The 16,204-nt window shown below is 36.7% G+C and overlaps 1 protein-coding gene across 6 annotated transcripts in view; it reads left to right on the top strand.

Moving 5' to 3' along the window:
- The window catches only part of GK5 (glycerol kinase 5), a 79,715-nt gene that overhangs the window by 47,792 nt on the left and 15,719 nt on the right, over window positions 1–16,204 (top strand). For 5 of the 6 annotated variants that reach the window (XM_045503429.1, XM_045503428.1, XM_045503425.1 and 2 more), the window contains 2 exons: window positions 3,060–3,186; window positions 4,699–4,803. In XM_045503429.1, coding sequence (XP_045359385.1) covers window positions 3,060–3,186; window positions 4,699–4,803 — 232 coding nt within the window. The remainder of the gene's footprint in view (window positions 1–3,059; window positions 3,187–4,698; window positions 4,804–16,204) is intronic. The other variant, XM_045503426.1, reaches the window with a different exon arrangement.

Raw genomic sequence — 16,204 nt, forward strand, 5'->3', positions numbered from 1 at the left:
ATTATTACACTGTATGTTAACTAACTTGAATTTAAGTAAATAAATTTTTAAAAAAGAAGTAATACTAAGCCTTCTTTATGTTGTAAGATTTTGGCACATGTGCATAAAGTCCTTTCTGCTTCTGAAAAAAAAAAGTCCTCTCATTGCTAGATTTTTGCCATGCTAATGTCCTATAACATGGCAACAGCCTGGTGCTGAGTCAGAGAAATTAAGATGGGTAAACATTGCCAATTAAATGAGTAGTTGGGGCTATCGGAAAACCAAGATGACTGCTTAGTTCTTCCCAGCTCCCTGGCAAACACTATTTTTCAATTTGTATATTCCTTCATGCACCATAGGGCATTTAAAATGACCCAAATTATGAATAGACATTGGGAGGGAGACTTCTATAATATTGCAAAAACAATTTACCAGGAATTTCTGATTTGTCAGGTCCTCCTGGAAAAACTGATTTTGTTCCCAGAGCCTCAGACCTCCCCGCTCTGGCCCCTTTTAACACCTGCAACTGGACTTCATTCAACTGCCATTTACTATGGGTTATCAGTATATTCTTGTTATTGTTTGTATGTTTTATGGATGGGTTGAAGCCTTTCCCTGCTGCAAAGCTGTGATGCCCTCACAGTAGCAAAGAAACTGTTAGAAAACGTTTTCCCATTTGGGGCATACCTTCCACAATCTCCAGCAATCGAGGCACCCATTTCACAGGGCAAATCCTATGAGCCTTAACGAAAACCTCGCAAAACTTATTGAAATTCTATCAGTATACAAGTATCTGCTGATCCTTTGTTGTCTCATGCTATTAAGACCAACTACTGTGAACCTCTAATATCTTATGCTCAAGCCTATCATCAACAAGTTAAAGAAACCTTCTCAGATTCCAATTCAAATGATCCTGTTGGTCACAATGTAGAGCCTGGAGATTTAGGTATTCGGGAAACATTATCAGAGGAAGGTAGCTCTCAGGCACCATTTGAAGAGGAATCTTACCAAGGGCTCCTGATCACTGATACTGCTGCAAAACCAGAAGGGATGGAGCCTTGAGTACATCTCTCTCAGCTTGTGAAGGCTCCACCTGCAACCAGGCCCTGTACAGACACTGGAAACCTCCAAATCAAATTGATGAGGAAGAGAAATTGCTTACATCAAGGCATCCTGCTTCTGCCCAAGACTATGGATCAAGACTTTAAACTTTAAACATGAAACCCTTTCTCCTTCTCCTTTCTTTTACTGTAACATTGACCTGGAAAGAAAATGCCCTCATCTGTTTCTCCCCAGGCCATTGTTAAGGGGGTAAACCTTTGGAATTTAGAACAACCTTTTATTTCAGGCCATGAGAAAGTCTAACTGACCCCCTAACTTTTCACAAGCAAAATAAGACATTTCTTTGGACAACTCCCCAGAAGTTTCATTGTTCAGCTAGAAAGGATCTGCTGGGAGGCTTTTATGATTCAGGATTCATTCCTCTTGGTAGGTCCCTACGTCCCTTATTAGGGATAAGCGTAAATAAACCTATGATCAGGAACTTCTCAATTCTTGAAATTATTGCAAAATCTGCTGCTAAAGCAACTGCTGTCCAACAAAGATCCTTAGACTCTTTGGCCAAAGTTGTTCTTAATAGTAGGACAGCCCCTGAATATCTTTTAGCTGAACAAGGAGGTACCTCTGCTGTGGCCAACACCACCTGCTATATCTGGATTAACCCTTCTGGGGAAATTGAAATTTAATTACATAAGATCACTGAGCAAGCTGCTTGGTTTAAAAGAATAACTTCTTCAGCAGGGTCTTTCTTTGATTTTAATTGTTTTGAGTCTTGGGGACTATGGCTCTGAAGTGCTCTCGAAACACTGGGAATTATCCTACTTGTAGTTATCGTAATAATCCCCCTGGTACATTGTATTCTCTCAAAAGCTTTAAATGCATGTTAACTGCTAACCACCAAGCAAATGATCTCCCTAAGACTGGAATGTCAGAAAAGGAATGAAAAGGACAATTGACTTAGAAATTGTGAACCTGAAGTTGTAACCTGTGAATGTCACAGAGATTAAGCAAAAAAAACCATCATGACTTGTGAGTGCCACGCAAAGGACCAGTAACAACTGATCAGCTCTGGAGCCGATGGCAGAGAATGTTGCTAATGCTTTAAATTTTGATCACATCTCTCAGTTAAGCTGAGAGTCTGTTCAAAGGGGAGGAAACTGTTAAAAAGAAAACCACAGGCGTCAAATGGTGGTCCCAAGCCAGTTAACCAAGACTTAACACCTAATCTATCTATAGTTTCAACCCCCCAGAAATATAACCCTTAACCAGTCAACATGGGAATTTCCTGGTCAGCACTAGGAAGTTTAACGATAGACTCCTCTGTTCCCCTTAGGAAGGTGACCTTGCCTAAAACAATGGATTCTTTGCCAATAGTTTCCTTTTTTCTCCGCTCTTTCTCTACTTCTAAAAACTATCCTTTTCTTTAGCCCTTTGGAGCTCACCTCTGCTAGATAGGGTGCTGCCCAATTCATGCATTAATTAATAAAGCCAATTAGATCTTTAAAATTTACCCCATTGAATTTTTGTTACTTAACAATGTATATGTACATTTAATTTTTTTCACAAGATGTTATATTTTTTCTTCTAACAAAAATGTATGGTTGGGAATGTGTGGTTTCGACCTACATGTATTTAGATTAAGCATACACCTATCACTCATTAAAAGAGAAATTTGTGAGGTCAGTTATTTGACCAATGAATGAAACTGCTTTTAAGTTAAAAAATCTTCATTGTTTTTTCTGCACAATTTTTATTCTGACCTTTATTTCTAAGATTATTCCTGTGACACTTAAAAATCATAAAGTAGATTGCCCACTAAAAATTCCCGAGGCACATTCCCTAGAGAGACTTCTATCTTATTGTTGCTCTTTGTTCTTTCCAGGGATTTTTTTTTTTTTTAAGAAAAGGAAAAAAGAAAACAAAATTTTGAAGTATGAGAATACAGTATAGGAGACAGTGGGATACAGTGAAATAGGCCACTGCTAAGGACCAGCCATCTTACATTTGAACATTTTTGGTAGGTCGCCGATCAGCAATCAGCCATGTTTGGAGAATGCTGCTTCCAGACTGGAGACGTGAAACTTACCATGGGAACTGGGACATTTTTGGATATTAATACTGGAAATAGCGTGCAACATACTGTTGGAGGTAGTTAGAATTTATCTTTTTTATTGAAAAATATAATTTATTTTCATATTTAACTTTTCTGATACTGTTTTCCCAGTTTATATTAAGGACACTCTGTAATATATTTTTTGTTATTATTCTTAGTTAATTTCTATTTCCCTTCTTTCCTTAAAAGCATAAAAAACGAGAAAGATGTTATTATAGAAAAACTCAGGATTAGGGTATTTTGGTCAGTTTTCCAAATATTTGCCTAATTTGTTATATGTGTTTAAAACATCTTTCTAGGCCTCTAAATTTTCTTTTTATGTGTTAGCAATTCTTTTTGTGAAAAAAAAAATTTTTTGTGTGGTAATTCTCAACTAGTGTTCCATGCATATGTAATGGCAATTGCCAAGAAATTGATCTCCCCGATGGAAGACATCCTAGGATGTATAAACCAAGAAATTTAGATTGTGGAAGAACACCCTAAGAGGCCTGTGGGCTCTTAATCTGGGCTATGGTCTCCTACTGTGGTTACTAAGAGGTAGATTTTAAAATGTTTTTCTTAGGGTGCCTGGGTGGCTCAGTAGGTTAAGCTTCCAGCTTTGGCCCAGGTCATGATCTCACAGTCTGTGAGTTAGAGCCTCGCGTTGGGTTCTATGCTGACAGCTCAGAGCCTGGAGCCTGCTTCAGATTCTGTGACTCCCTCTCTCTCTGCCCCTCCCCCACTCGTGCTCGCGCTTTCTCTCTCTCTCTCCTCTCTCTCTCTCTCTCAAAAGTAAACATTAAAAAAAATAAAGAAGCTTGGTTTCTCTTAAAAAAAAAAATATATATATATATATATATATATATATATATTTTTTTTTTTTTTTTCTTACCTTCCATCCCCCCTCAAGCTCTTCCTTTTCCCCTAACTAGGGAAATGGAAGCTAGAAAATCTGATCTTTGATTGCAACGGGTTGTTTCTACTTAGGAACCTCCACAAATAAATGAGATAGTGTAGTTGGTTCTATTCCTCTGTTTCTAGAGACATAGACATGCCTATGGATAATAAAAGCTAATGTTTAGTGTTCATTTTACATATCAGGCACTGCACTAAATTCTTTTTATGCATTAACTCAGTTTATTCTCACAGTAGCTCTCTGAGGTAGACCATTTTACAATTGAGGAAACTAAGGCTAAGAGGTTAGAAATTTGTGAGACCACTGACTTAAGAGCCACGTTGCTATTTTTTTTTTTTATTTTTTTAAATGTTTATTTATTTTTGAGACAGGGAGAGACAGAGCATGAACGGGGGAGGGTCAGAGAGAGAGGGAGACACAGAATCTGAAACAGGCCTCAGGCTCTGAGCTGTCAGCACAGAGCCCGATGCAGGGCTCGAACTCACAGACTGCGAGATCATGACCTGAGCCGAAGTCAGATGCTTAACCAACTGAGCCACCCAGGCACCCTGCCACTTTGCTATTTTTTAAGAAAATCAAATTGTTCTACTGTAGTCATCTCTGGATGAATTATCTATTTATATTTGACTTATACTGTTTCTTTGTTTCTAAGGCTTTTATCCACTAATTGGGTGGAAGATTGGGCAAGAAGTTGTATGCTTAGCTGAAAGCAATGCAGGAGACACTGGTACAGTCATAAAATGGGCTCAACAATTAGGTAAGTCATCTTATAAACAGATTTCATAGGCCACACTTAAAGAATTCAAGAATGCCATAGGACTACAGATCAGTAGGGAATGAATGGATTGTTCAAATGAGACATAAAAGGAACTAGAAAATATAGGGCATTATTTTATTATACTGGGATAGTAAAAGGCTAGGCATTAAGGCCAGATACCATAAAGAAAAAGAATAATAAATTTATATAAATTATTAGAATGTGTAAGGAGAAGGATGCCATAAGCAAAGTTAAAAAACAACTTGGTAAGAACAATTTGTAGCATACGTCAGAAAAATTAATAAAGATGATGAAAAAAAGTGGGGGTACCTGGCTGGTTCAGTCAGTTAAGTGTCTGGCTCCTAATTAGGGCCCAAGTCATGATCTCGTGGTCATGAGATGGAGCTCTGTGTCAGGCAGTGTGGACCCTGCTTTGGATTCTCTCTCTCTGCCCCTCCCCAAGCTTGCACGCTCTGTCTCTCTGTCTCTCTCTGTCTCTCTCTCCCTCTCTCTCTCAAAGTAAATAAATAAACTCAAAAAAAATGACAAAAATGGACAAAGGACAGAAGTACAGATATCACAAATCAATATAACTATTAAAAAATGCTATTCAGAGTCACATGGCTGCTCTGTCAGAAGAGCTTGTGACTGTTGATCTCAGGGTCTTGAGTTCAAGCCCCACACAGGGTGTAGAGATTACTAAAAAACAAAACAAAACAAAACAAAACAAAACAAAACAAAAAAAATGCAATTCAATTCAATAATCAAAGAAATACATATCTAAAAACTGATGTCACCTGTAATTGCCAGAGATTAAGTAGTTTGATGATGGTCAGTATTGGTGGGAATATAGAGAAAAAACTCTTCTTGTTTTCCTTTGTGATGAATGTTTTTTTAATGTTTATTATTTTTTTTTTTTTTTTTGAGAGAGAGAGTACAAGCTGGGAAGGGGCAGAAAGACAGATGGAGACAGAGAGTCTGAAGCAGGCTCCAGGCCCTGAGCTGTCAGCACAGAGCCTGATGCAGGGCCTGAACCCATGAACCACAAGATCATGACCTGAGCCAAAGTTGGAGGCCCAACCAACTGAGCCACCCAGGCACCCCTCCTTTGAGATGAATATTAACTGGTATGGCCTTTCTGGAGGACAAGCAGGCAATATGTGTCAATTTATAGAGTGCAGACCCTTTGGCCTCATTCTATTCTTTGTTTCCTAAGAAAACAATGGGACAGATATGCAAAGACGTGTACATGCATAGGTGTTTAGTGCAGCAGTTGGAAATAAGTTCCTGTCTAATAATAAAGCATTACAGTATATCCATACAGTGGGACATTGTACAGTCACATGTAATGGTGTAGTTGTATATCTTATTGATGCAGAACGCTGTCTATGGCACATTAAGGAGGGGATGAAGCAGTTGCAGAACAGTCTATGTAAATATTTTTTGCTTTTATTTTATAGTTTTATTGAGATATAATCCACAAACCAAATAATTCACCTATTTGAGGTGTAAAATTCAGTGTTCTTTAGTATGTCTCAGGACGGTGCAACCATCACCACCATCTAATTTTAGAACATTTTTATTCCCCCTAAAAGAAACCTCCATATGCACTGACATTGACTTCCTGTTCTATCCACCTCCCCTCAGCTACCATGGATCTACTTTCTGTCTCTATAGATTTGCCTATTCTGGACATTTCATATGGATAGAATCAAACAATATGTGGCATCTTGTAACTGCCATCTTTTACTCATCATAACATTGCAAGGTTCACCCATGTCATGGCATATATCAGTACTTATTTCTTTTTATTGCTGAATATTCCATTATATGGAAGTACCAGAATTTATTTATTCATTCATCAGATGATGGACATTTAGGTTGTTTCCACTTTTTAGCTGTTGTGATTGATGAACAGCCTGTGTATTACATAGCCATGTTTCTCTGCTGTGCCCCAGTAACACAGGTCAGGGGACATTTTTTCCCTAGCAGTATCACTTTTAATTGCTACACGTCACATCTGCTTGCTCCGGGCGATCCCCTAAGACTTCCCCATGCTCATTTAAAATACCGAGGACTCTTATTTACTAGAAATAAGGAAACCGATTCCTCTCTGGTTATCTTCCCAAGAGAGATAACATACCTTCATTAGAGAGAATGAGATAAGCATTTTCTCACATGTGAACTAATTTTAGGGAGTGAACAGATACATGTTACTGGTGGTGAATAGGATCTTAGTTCATGGTCCTGCCTCTCTCTCCTCCTGGGGAAGAGAAGTGTGGCTTCCTGCTGAAGCTGAAGTGAAACCCAGCAAGAATGAAGCCTTGAGTTCTCAAGTAGACAACGCAGGCCCAGGGTCTGTAGAGGGCACTACCTGAGTGTTATTGGTGAAAATACTAGACGCTGCTAAAGACACTCTAGATGTTTTCTATGGATCCAGCCTGCTGAGCCAGGAGAAAATCCCCTTATCATGTGGAGAAGAAAGGTGGCCTGGCGAATCCCTGGGTGAGCCTGCTAAATGGACATCAGTACTGTTTGGTCTGCACTGCCCCTCTTCCATTCTGAGTGGGGAGGCCTAATCTTTCTCATATGTCCAGAAACCAAAGAGCCAAGGTTCACTCCCCTACCTCTCATTGCCTGATAACCCCATAAGCCTGACCTGAAAGAGAGCACAGTGTAGGAGCATATAGCGCCCTGAATGGAAGTGACCAAGCTCAACAGGTAGCTCCTATGCAGGCAGAGAGGATGGGAGAAACAGAAGAGTAAAATAACACCAACAAAAGTCAAACTTAAAGGGATGAAAGAAAATATTACAAAGAAATGTCTTGAAAACATAAAGAGTTTTGAGGAACAAAACCAAGATATGTAAAATGTAAAAAGAAATACTAATAAAACAAAAAATAGTGCTGAAAATCCAAATAGGATTCAGGGAAAATTTAAAAACAAAGAAGAGGAAACAAATAGAAGATAAAACTAAGAGGTAAGAGATACAGAGGAAAGATAAGAGAAAAAAATATGTCAATACTAGTCTTTTGTGGCATATGAAAATGTAATTATGGAAATGGAGTTACAAAAATGTAAAAATTGAAGCGACAAATTGGAAATAAATTTCCATGAGCAGAAGAAAGACCTTACTACACAGACTGAAATAGCTTACCAAGTTGAAAAAAAAAAAAGATAAACTAAGACAGTCCTATGTGTATGAATTATCTGATTCCCAAGAATAAAGAAAAGCTTCAAGATAGGAAGAGCCGTTTATTTCTAAAGAAAAAAACTAGACTGGCATGGAAGTAGTTGTAAAATTTAGAAAGTGGAACATGTACATATTAGGAAAAAGATCAAGGAGTCAATAATCTGGTGCCAGGCTAAGATAGCATTCATATTAAGTACAAAAGGGACATTTTCTGGCCATGCAGCATATACTTTCTGAGGAAATTACCCAAGGAGGTACTCTAGCCAAAAGAAAATAGAGCAAAGATCTCAACATGGGCAAAGCAAGTATATAATAAATAAGGTGTGTTTCAAAAAATAAAGTTTTTTATTCCCCAGTAGCAGGCCAGATTTTGTTCTTTATTATTTGAATTGGTCTTATACCAAACTGATAAAAGACATCTTACTATAATATAAAATCTTTATTTTTGTACATCAGGAACATAATGTACAAAAATCTCTTTAAGAGATTGAAATTAACACTAAAAAGAGCCTCTAATTAAACTAGGCTTAAATATTTTATGTGTAATATATGGTTGTTCTATAGAAACTTTTCTGTTAAAAGTTTCAAAATGTATTCTGTTTTTGTTTGTCTATTTGTTTTTCCCTTCTTCCCATAAATGAGTTTAATTCCATGGTGTATAACTTCTGGGGTAAAGTGCTGCTCAAGAATAGACCACAAAGTGTGCATTTTTTCTGTTCTTCATTTTTTCTTTTTGTTCATTTATCTTTTCATTTCAAGTTCAAGGAAATCTCTTTCTAAACACATATGTGTGGGTGCGCACACACATGCGCGCACACACACACACACACACACACACACATACACACACACAGATCCTTTTCTCAGTTCCATACGTTGAAAAGCAATAGAGTGGAACATCTCATCCTATTATGTAATATGGTTAGAAATGAATAGCAAAAACAATATATAAATGGTACTTAGCCACGTGGAAATTTGAAATGTCTTTTCTTGAGTAGCATAGGGCCAAGGAAAACATTTGAAACATAATTTGATAGTGTCCAAAAAATATAGAAAATGACTATAATTCTGTAAGAACAGTACTTAGAGGAAAGTGATGAATCCTTACTAATAAGAAAAAGGAGAGAAGCGTAATAAACTTCCCAGCCAAATAGTATAAGGATATACAAATTATAAAACTGAGAAATGATAAATAGTAAAATTGATAAACTAAATCTCTTTTTAAAATATCCAAGAATTGGTACCTATATATGTTTCACTGGGAATATATACAGTGAGGCATATAGTGAGAGAGAGATAAAAATGAGAACTGTGTTAACTGTTCATTTTGAAATAATTTCAAACTTAAAGTTGTAAAAATAGCAGAAAAACTTTTGTATACGCTTTGCCCCATATTTGCTTTTTTTTTTATTTTATTTTTTAAGTAATCTCTACACCCAACACGAGGCTTGAATGAATGTACAACCCTGAGATTAAGGGTTGCACTTTCCACCAACCAGGCACCCCCCAGATTTGCTGGTTTTTAATGTTTACCGTGATTGCTTTATCGGTCTACCTACCATCCATCCATCTGTCCCTTATGCTGTGGGATAGATAAATACCTTTTTTTAAAAAAAATTTTTAATGTTTATTTATTTTTGAGAGAGAGAGACAGAGACTGGAGGGGTGGAGGCAGAGAGAGAAGGAGACACAGAGTCTGAAGGAGGCTCCAGTCTCTGAGCTGTCAGCACAGAGCCTGATGCGGGGCTTGAACTCACAGACCGCAAGATCATGATCTGAGCCAAAGTCAGATACTCAACCAACTGAGCCACCCAGGTGCCCCTAGATAAATATCTTTATAATTTCCTGAGCTCTTTAAGAATCTACTGCATGCATCATGCTCCTTTCCCTGTAGTACTTCATGGTGCATTTCCTAAGAACAAGAATATTCTCTTACTTATCTAAAGTATGGTTATGAACTTGAGAAAAGTTAACATTGGCTTTACTGTAATACTTAAAAAAATTTTTTTAATTTAATTTTTTTTTTTATTTTAGAGAGACAGGGAACAAGCAGGGGAGAGGGGCAGAGGAAGAGAGAGAGAGAGAGAGAGAGAGAGAGAGAGAGAGAGAGAATCTTATGCAGGCTTCATGCTGAGCCGGGTTGGATCCCACGACTGTAGGATCATGACCTAAGCCAAAATCAAGAGTCAGACGCTCAACCAACTGAGCCACCCAGGCACCCCTTATGAAATTTATAATCCCTATTCCAGTTGTGTCAAATGTCCCAATAATGTCTTTCATGGCATTTTTTTCCCATTACAAGATCGAATCCAAAATTGCTTAACTGTATAATTTCCTTTAATCTGGAACTGTTTCCTCAGCTTTGTTTGTTTTTCATGCCATTGTCATTTTTTAAAAATATAGGCCAGTTATTTTCTAGAATATCCTTTAATTTGGGTTCTTGTGACTAGATCCATCTTATGTAGTTTTGGCTGATATCATACATAAATGATAACTGTATCCTTCTTATAATATATACCTGGAGATGCAGGGTGTCCTTTAGTCTTCTTTTGGTTCTATTAAATTTTATGTGGGGCACCTGGGCGGCTCACTCAGTTAAGTGTCTGACTCTTGATTTTGGCTCAGGTCATGATCTTGTGGTTTATGAGTTCGAGCCCTGCGTTAGGCTCTGTGCTATTAGCACAGATTCTGTGCTCTACCTTGCTCTCTGCCCCTCCCCCACTCATTCATTTTCTCTCTCTCTCTCTCTCTCTCTCTCTCTCTCTCTCAATAAATAAACTTAAAAAATTTTGTTCACATGCATGTTTCCCAATTTCTCCATTGTATAATTACTGTTTTTACTTTTGTAATAAATTATATGTGGGGAGATACTTTGAAACTAGCTAGATACCCCATTTCTCATCAAATTTCCCCAATCCTCTAAATTTAGCATTCATTGATAATTCTTGCCTGGATCAGTTTTTATTCCAATGGTTGCAAAATGGTGTTTGCTAACTCTATTATCCCTTCCGTGTTTAGTAGTTAGCATTCTATTGTGCAGTGAAGAGCTTCCACTTCACCCCTTTTATTTACTTATTATCACTATAAACTCATGGTTTCTTATTCAACAGGTTATAAATCTTATAGTTCTTATTTATTTTCATGTTCAGTTTGTCCTGGATTTAACCATTGAAAATCTTCTCAAATTATCCTCTCTGTCTTTAAATGTCCATATCTTTTTTTTTTTTTAACACTTTATTAGTTTCTGGCACAAGATGTTTTAAGCTCATCTTAGGTTTTTCCTCCTTCCTAAGTGGAATTAGCCACTTTCCCAATAAGCCCTAATTCCTATGAGTGGAAAATGGTATTGAAAAATAATGATTGGCAGTGTGCCTGGCTGGCTCAGTTGGTAGAATGAGTGACTCTTGATTTCAGGGTCATGAATTCAAGCCCCACATTGGGCATGGAGCCTACTTAAAAAAATAATAGTAAAATTTAAAAATAAATAAATAAAGGGGCACCTGAGTGGCTCAGTCAGTTAAGTAATTTTTTTTCTATTTTTTATAATTTTATTATTATTTTTCAACTTAAATCCAACTTAGTTAACATATAGTGTAATAATGATTTCAGGAATAGAATTTAGTGATCCATCACTTACATATAACTCCAGTATTCATCCAACAAGTCCCCTCCTTAATGCCCATCACCCATTTAGCCCATCCCCCTACCCAGCTCCAGCAACCCTCAGTTTGTTCTGTGCATTTAAGAGTCTCTTACGGTTTGCCTGCCTCTCTCTTTTTATCTTATTTTTCCTTTCCTTCCCCTATGTTCATCTGTTTCGTATCTTAAATTCCACATATGAGTGAAATCATGATGTTTTGTCTTTCTCTTACTGACTTCACTTAGCATAATATACTCTAGTTCCATCCACATTGTTACAAATGGTAAGATTTCTTTTTTTGATTGCCAAGTAATATTCCATTATATATATATATATATATATATATATATATATATACACCACATTTTCTTTGTGCATTCATCAGTCAGTAGACATTTGGGGTCTATCTATACTTTAGCTATTGTTGATAGTGCTGCTATAAACATTGGGGTGCATGTGCCCCTTCTTTTTCAGGATTGTTTTGGCTATTCGGGGCCTTTTCTGGTTCCATACAAATTTTAGGATTGTGTGTTCCAGCTGTGTGAAGAATGCTGGTGTTATTTTGATAGGGATTGCATTGAATATGTAGATTGCTTTGGGTAGTATCGACAAGTGTCTGATTCTTGATCTCAGGGTTGTGAGTTCAAGCCCTGTGTTGGGCTCCATGCTGGGTGTCAAGCCTACTTGAATGAATGAATGAATGAATGAATGTAACAGCAGTGATTGGCAGCAGATTTCAACAGGGCTAGAAGTGTGTGTGTGTGTATGTGTGTGTGTGTGTGTGTGTGTGTGTGTTTGTTAACAATTTTTGAAATATCACACCTCCAATTCTAGTCTAGCCCCTAAGGGTCTTTGCTTGTCTTTTTATGTTCTATATTTTTATCTCTTCTACATCGAGAATTCTGGCTCCCAACAACATTGATATGCATTCATTTACTCTCCCTTGAAATATACACAAAAGATCTTCAGAATTACTAGACTGTCCCACTACAACAAACAATATTTACTCAAGATCCTTTGCAAGTTTTTTTCCCTTTATTTTAAGGGTATATGAGTATGTGGTCAAAGAACACTATTCAAAAGTTACTTCGATTAGTTCTTACTCTTCTTCCTTCGACGATTTTATTAATTTGAAATAGAGTTGAGTTTGTTTGTTTCTGTTACCAGTTTTAGTTCCCTCCCCCCTGCATCCTTTTTAAAAACATTATCAATATATGTATTTTTAGATTTTTTACTGTTTATTTATTTTGAGAGAGAGATTGAGCATGAGTGAGGTAGGGTCTGAGAGATAGGAGGACACAAAGATCCAAAACAGGCTCCAGGCTCCGAGCTGTCAGTACAGAGCCCAACGCAGGGCTTGAATTCAGGAACCATGAGATCATAACTTGAGCCAAAGTTGGACGCTCAACCAACTGAGCCACCCAGGCGCCCCACATTATCAATATATTTTTGATATGGAATTTTAACTTGATTCCCAAAGTCAAACTCATGAAAAAAGATATTCTGAAAGAAGTTGACTCCCTCACCTGTCCCTTCATCTGTCTCCCTACATCTTGTAATTATTAGTTTTTGGTTTATACTTTATATTTCTTTTTGCAAAAACATTTGGGATACATGCTTTGTATTTTCCCTAATTTCTTACATAAAAGGTAAACTATATATGCTCTCTTGTACTTTGCCATTTTTACTTAATAATATATTCTGAGAATTACTTCTCATCAGTTCACAGAGATCTTCTTTATTCTTTTCACAGCTGCACAGTATGTGTATGTACATAGTTTAGCCAGCCAATATCCTGTATTTGGTCACTTAAGTAATTTCCAATACTTTGCAAATACAAATAGGGTACAATGCATAACCTTGTACATATGGATTTTCTTTTTGTTGGAGGTATGTTTTTACAATAAATTCCCAGAACAGAGATTGCTAAGTCAAAGGATAAATACATTGTAATTTTGTTAGATATTGCCGAATTCCTCTTTGTAGGAACTGTGCCATTTTGCATTTCCACCAGAAATTTTTTTTAAAACTTTTTTTACTGTTTGTTTATTTTTGAGAGAGAGAGTGCAGGGGAGGGGCAGAAAGAGAGGGAGACAGAGGATCAGAAGCAGCCTCTGTGCTGACAGCAAAGAGCCTAATGTGGGACTCCAACTTACAAACCTGAGCCTGAGATCGTGACCTGAGCCAAAGTTGGACACTTAACCAACTGAGCCACCCAGGTGCCCCTCAGCCAGAAATGTTTGATACTGTTTCCCCATAGCCTCTTTCTTCATTGAATCTTTTACATCAGTGAATGATCTGGTTGGATGAATTACAGAAATTGGGAACTGAAATAGAAGTCTTACGTATTGTGAAGCTTTTGACCTTTTGCACAGTATCCTCTAAATGGCTCTCATATAAATGGAATCATATAAATGGATATTGGAATCCACAATATTTTATAAATGGAATCCTATAACCAGTTGAGAAGCTTTCTTTTGGTTAACGTAATGCCTTTGAAATTCATCCATGTTTTGTATGTATCAATAGTTCATTTTATTTAATTACTCAGCAATAATCTATGTTATGGATATACCACAGTTTGTTCATCCATTATCCTACTGGAGGACCTGTGGGCTGTTGTTTCCAGTTTTGAGTGATTATAAATAAAACTACTATAAGTATTCATCTACAGGTTTTTATGTGAACATCTGTTTAATTTTTTAAAAATCTTTCTAGGATAAATATCTAAGAATGGGATTGCTGGCTTGTATAAACATGATGTTATATGTGTTATATAAACATACACACAAATAAGTATGAGTTTATCTTTGTAAAGCACAAAAACAAAAACCTGCCAAACTGTTTTTGAGAGTGGCCATACCATCTTGCGTTCTCACCAGCAGCGTGTGTGTGTGTGTGTGTGTGTGTGTGTGTGTGTGTGTGTGTGTGTAGTGTGTGTGTGTGTGTGTGTTGCTCCAGTGCTTGGTATTGTCATTTTTGTCAGTTTTTTAATTTTTACAATTCTAATAGGTGTGTAATGTTATCTGTCACTTACCGTCTGTTCCATAGAGACTCCTGAGTCCTGCACCTCAGACCAGAAAGGGGTACTTCTATGGAAGCACTTCATATGTGCACCCAGTGTATAGACCCAAGTGTTAGGTTTTAGGCTGTCCCTGATATCAGAGAAAGTGAAAACAGGAAACTCACTACTGGTGTGGCATTACTTCAAGTTCCCTGCCGGCTTTATTCTTTTGAGTCCTCAGATAGCTTTTCCATGCATTCCGTCAGGATTCTTAGTTGTATTCAGTGGGAGAGACGGAGTGAAATCTGCTTACTCCCGAAGATTTTACATTGTAAGCTCATTTGAGAAGAGTTTAAGTGGAAGATTACTTAGAGAAGTTCTTCAAGCAAGTATATTCATTGGAACAGCCAATGAAGAATGTAAATTAACTGTATTTCTTTTTTTTTCCTGTTTCTTTGCCTGTTGCCAAAAAACTTTTCCTCAAACCAGCCATCCAGCCATTATTCCAAATTTTGATTGAAAAATTTAGACATTTAGGCATGATTTGTTTAAAGTATACATTTAAAAACCAATGTTATTTTTTAATAATTAGTTTTTGAAGTACTAGAGATATTTTGATGTGTTGTATGAACATGTTGACCAAATGAATATGATTTATGGATCTGATAATTCATTTTGAATAAAATTTATAGATATTATTGAACTAGCCTTATTAACTTGAGTTTTAACATAGGTGTTTCTTAAACTTTTCTCTTTAATCAGTTCTTTATTGTAAGAATAGCAAAACATGCAATAAAATTAAAACAATTTTCTTGAGGCTGTACAAAGCCTTCATTATTTATTATGACTGATTCTTGAGCTTTTTCATCTGATCTGTGCTATCTGTCCTACATGCTTATTCAGGAGTCAGTTCACAAACAAGGATATCCAACTGATGAATGAAAAGGATTTCAACTTTGTTAGTTAATAAAGAAACACAAAATCAAACCATCATGCAATCCACCAAAATAGCTAAAATGAAAAGCATAGACAGTATCAATTATTGGCAAGAATATGGCATAACTGCAAGTTTCATACTGTTGGCAGGAGCCTTAATTTGGTATAACCACTTTGGAAAATGGTTTGGCAGTGTCTTCTAAAGTTAGTCCTAAATTTGTAGACCCTAGGACTAGCATTACCATCCCTTGGTATATAACAAACAGAAACATACACATATGTTCACCCAAAAGAATGTCTGAGTGCTCAAAGTGGCCTATGTATATTAGCCCAAAACTAGAAACTAACCAAATGCATATCAGCTGTAGAATAGTTTAATAAATTGTGTATTGTCACACAGTGGAATATTATACAAGGGTAAGAATGAAGTGCAACCACTTTTAACAATATGAATGAATTTCACACGCTTTATGTTAAACAAAAGAAGTTTGTATCTTGATCTGGATGTTGTTTACCTAGGTGTATTCACACTAAAAATTCATCTTGCTGTATACTTGGGATTTGTGCAGTTTTCTACATGTATGTTATACACTTCAGTAAAAATAGTATATTAAATTAATTAGATCTT

Source organism: Leopardus geoffroyi, chromosome C2 (assembly GCF_018350155.1).
Source record: "Leopardus geoffroyi isolate Oge1 chromosome C2, O.geoffroyi_Oge1_pat1.0, whole genome shotgun sequence".
NCBI lineage: Eukaryota > Metazoa > Chordata > Mammalia > Carnivora > Felidae > Leopardus > Leopardus geoffroyi.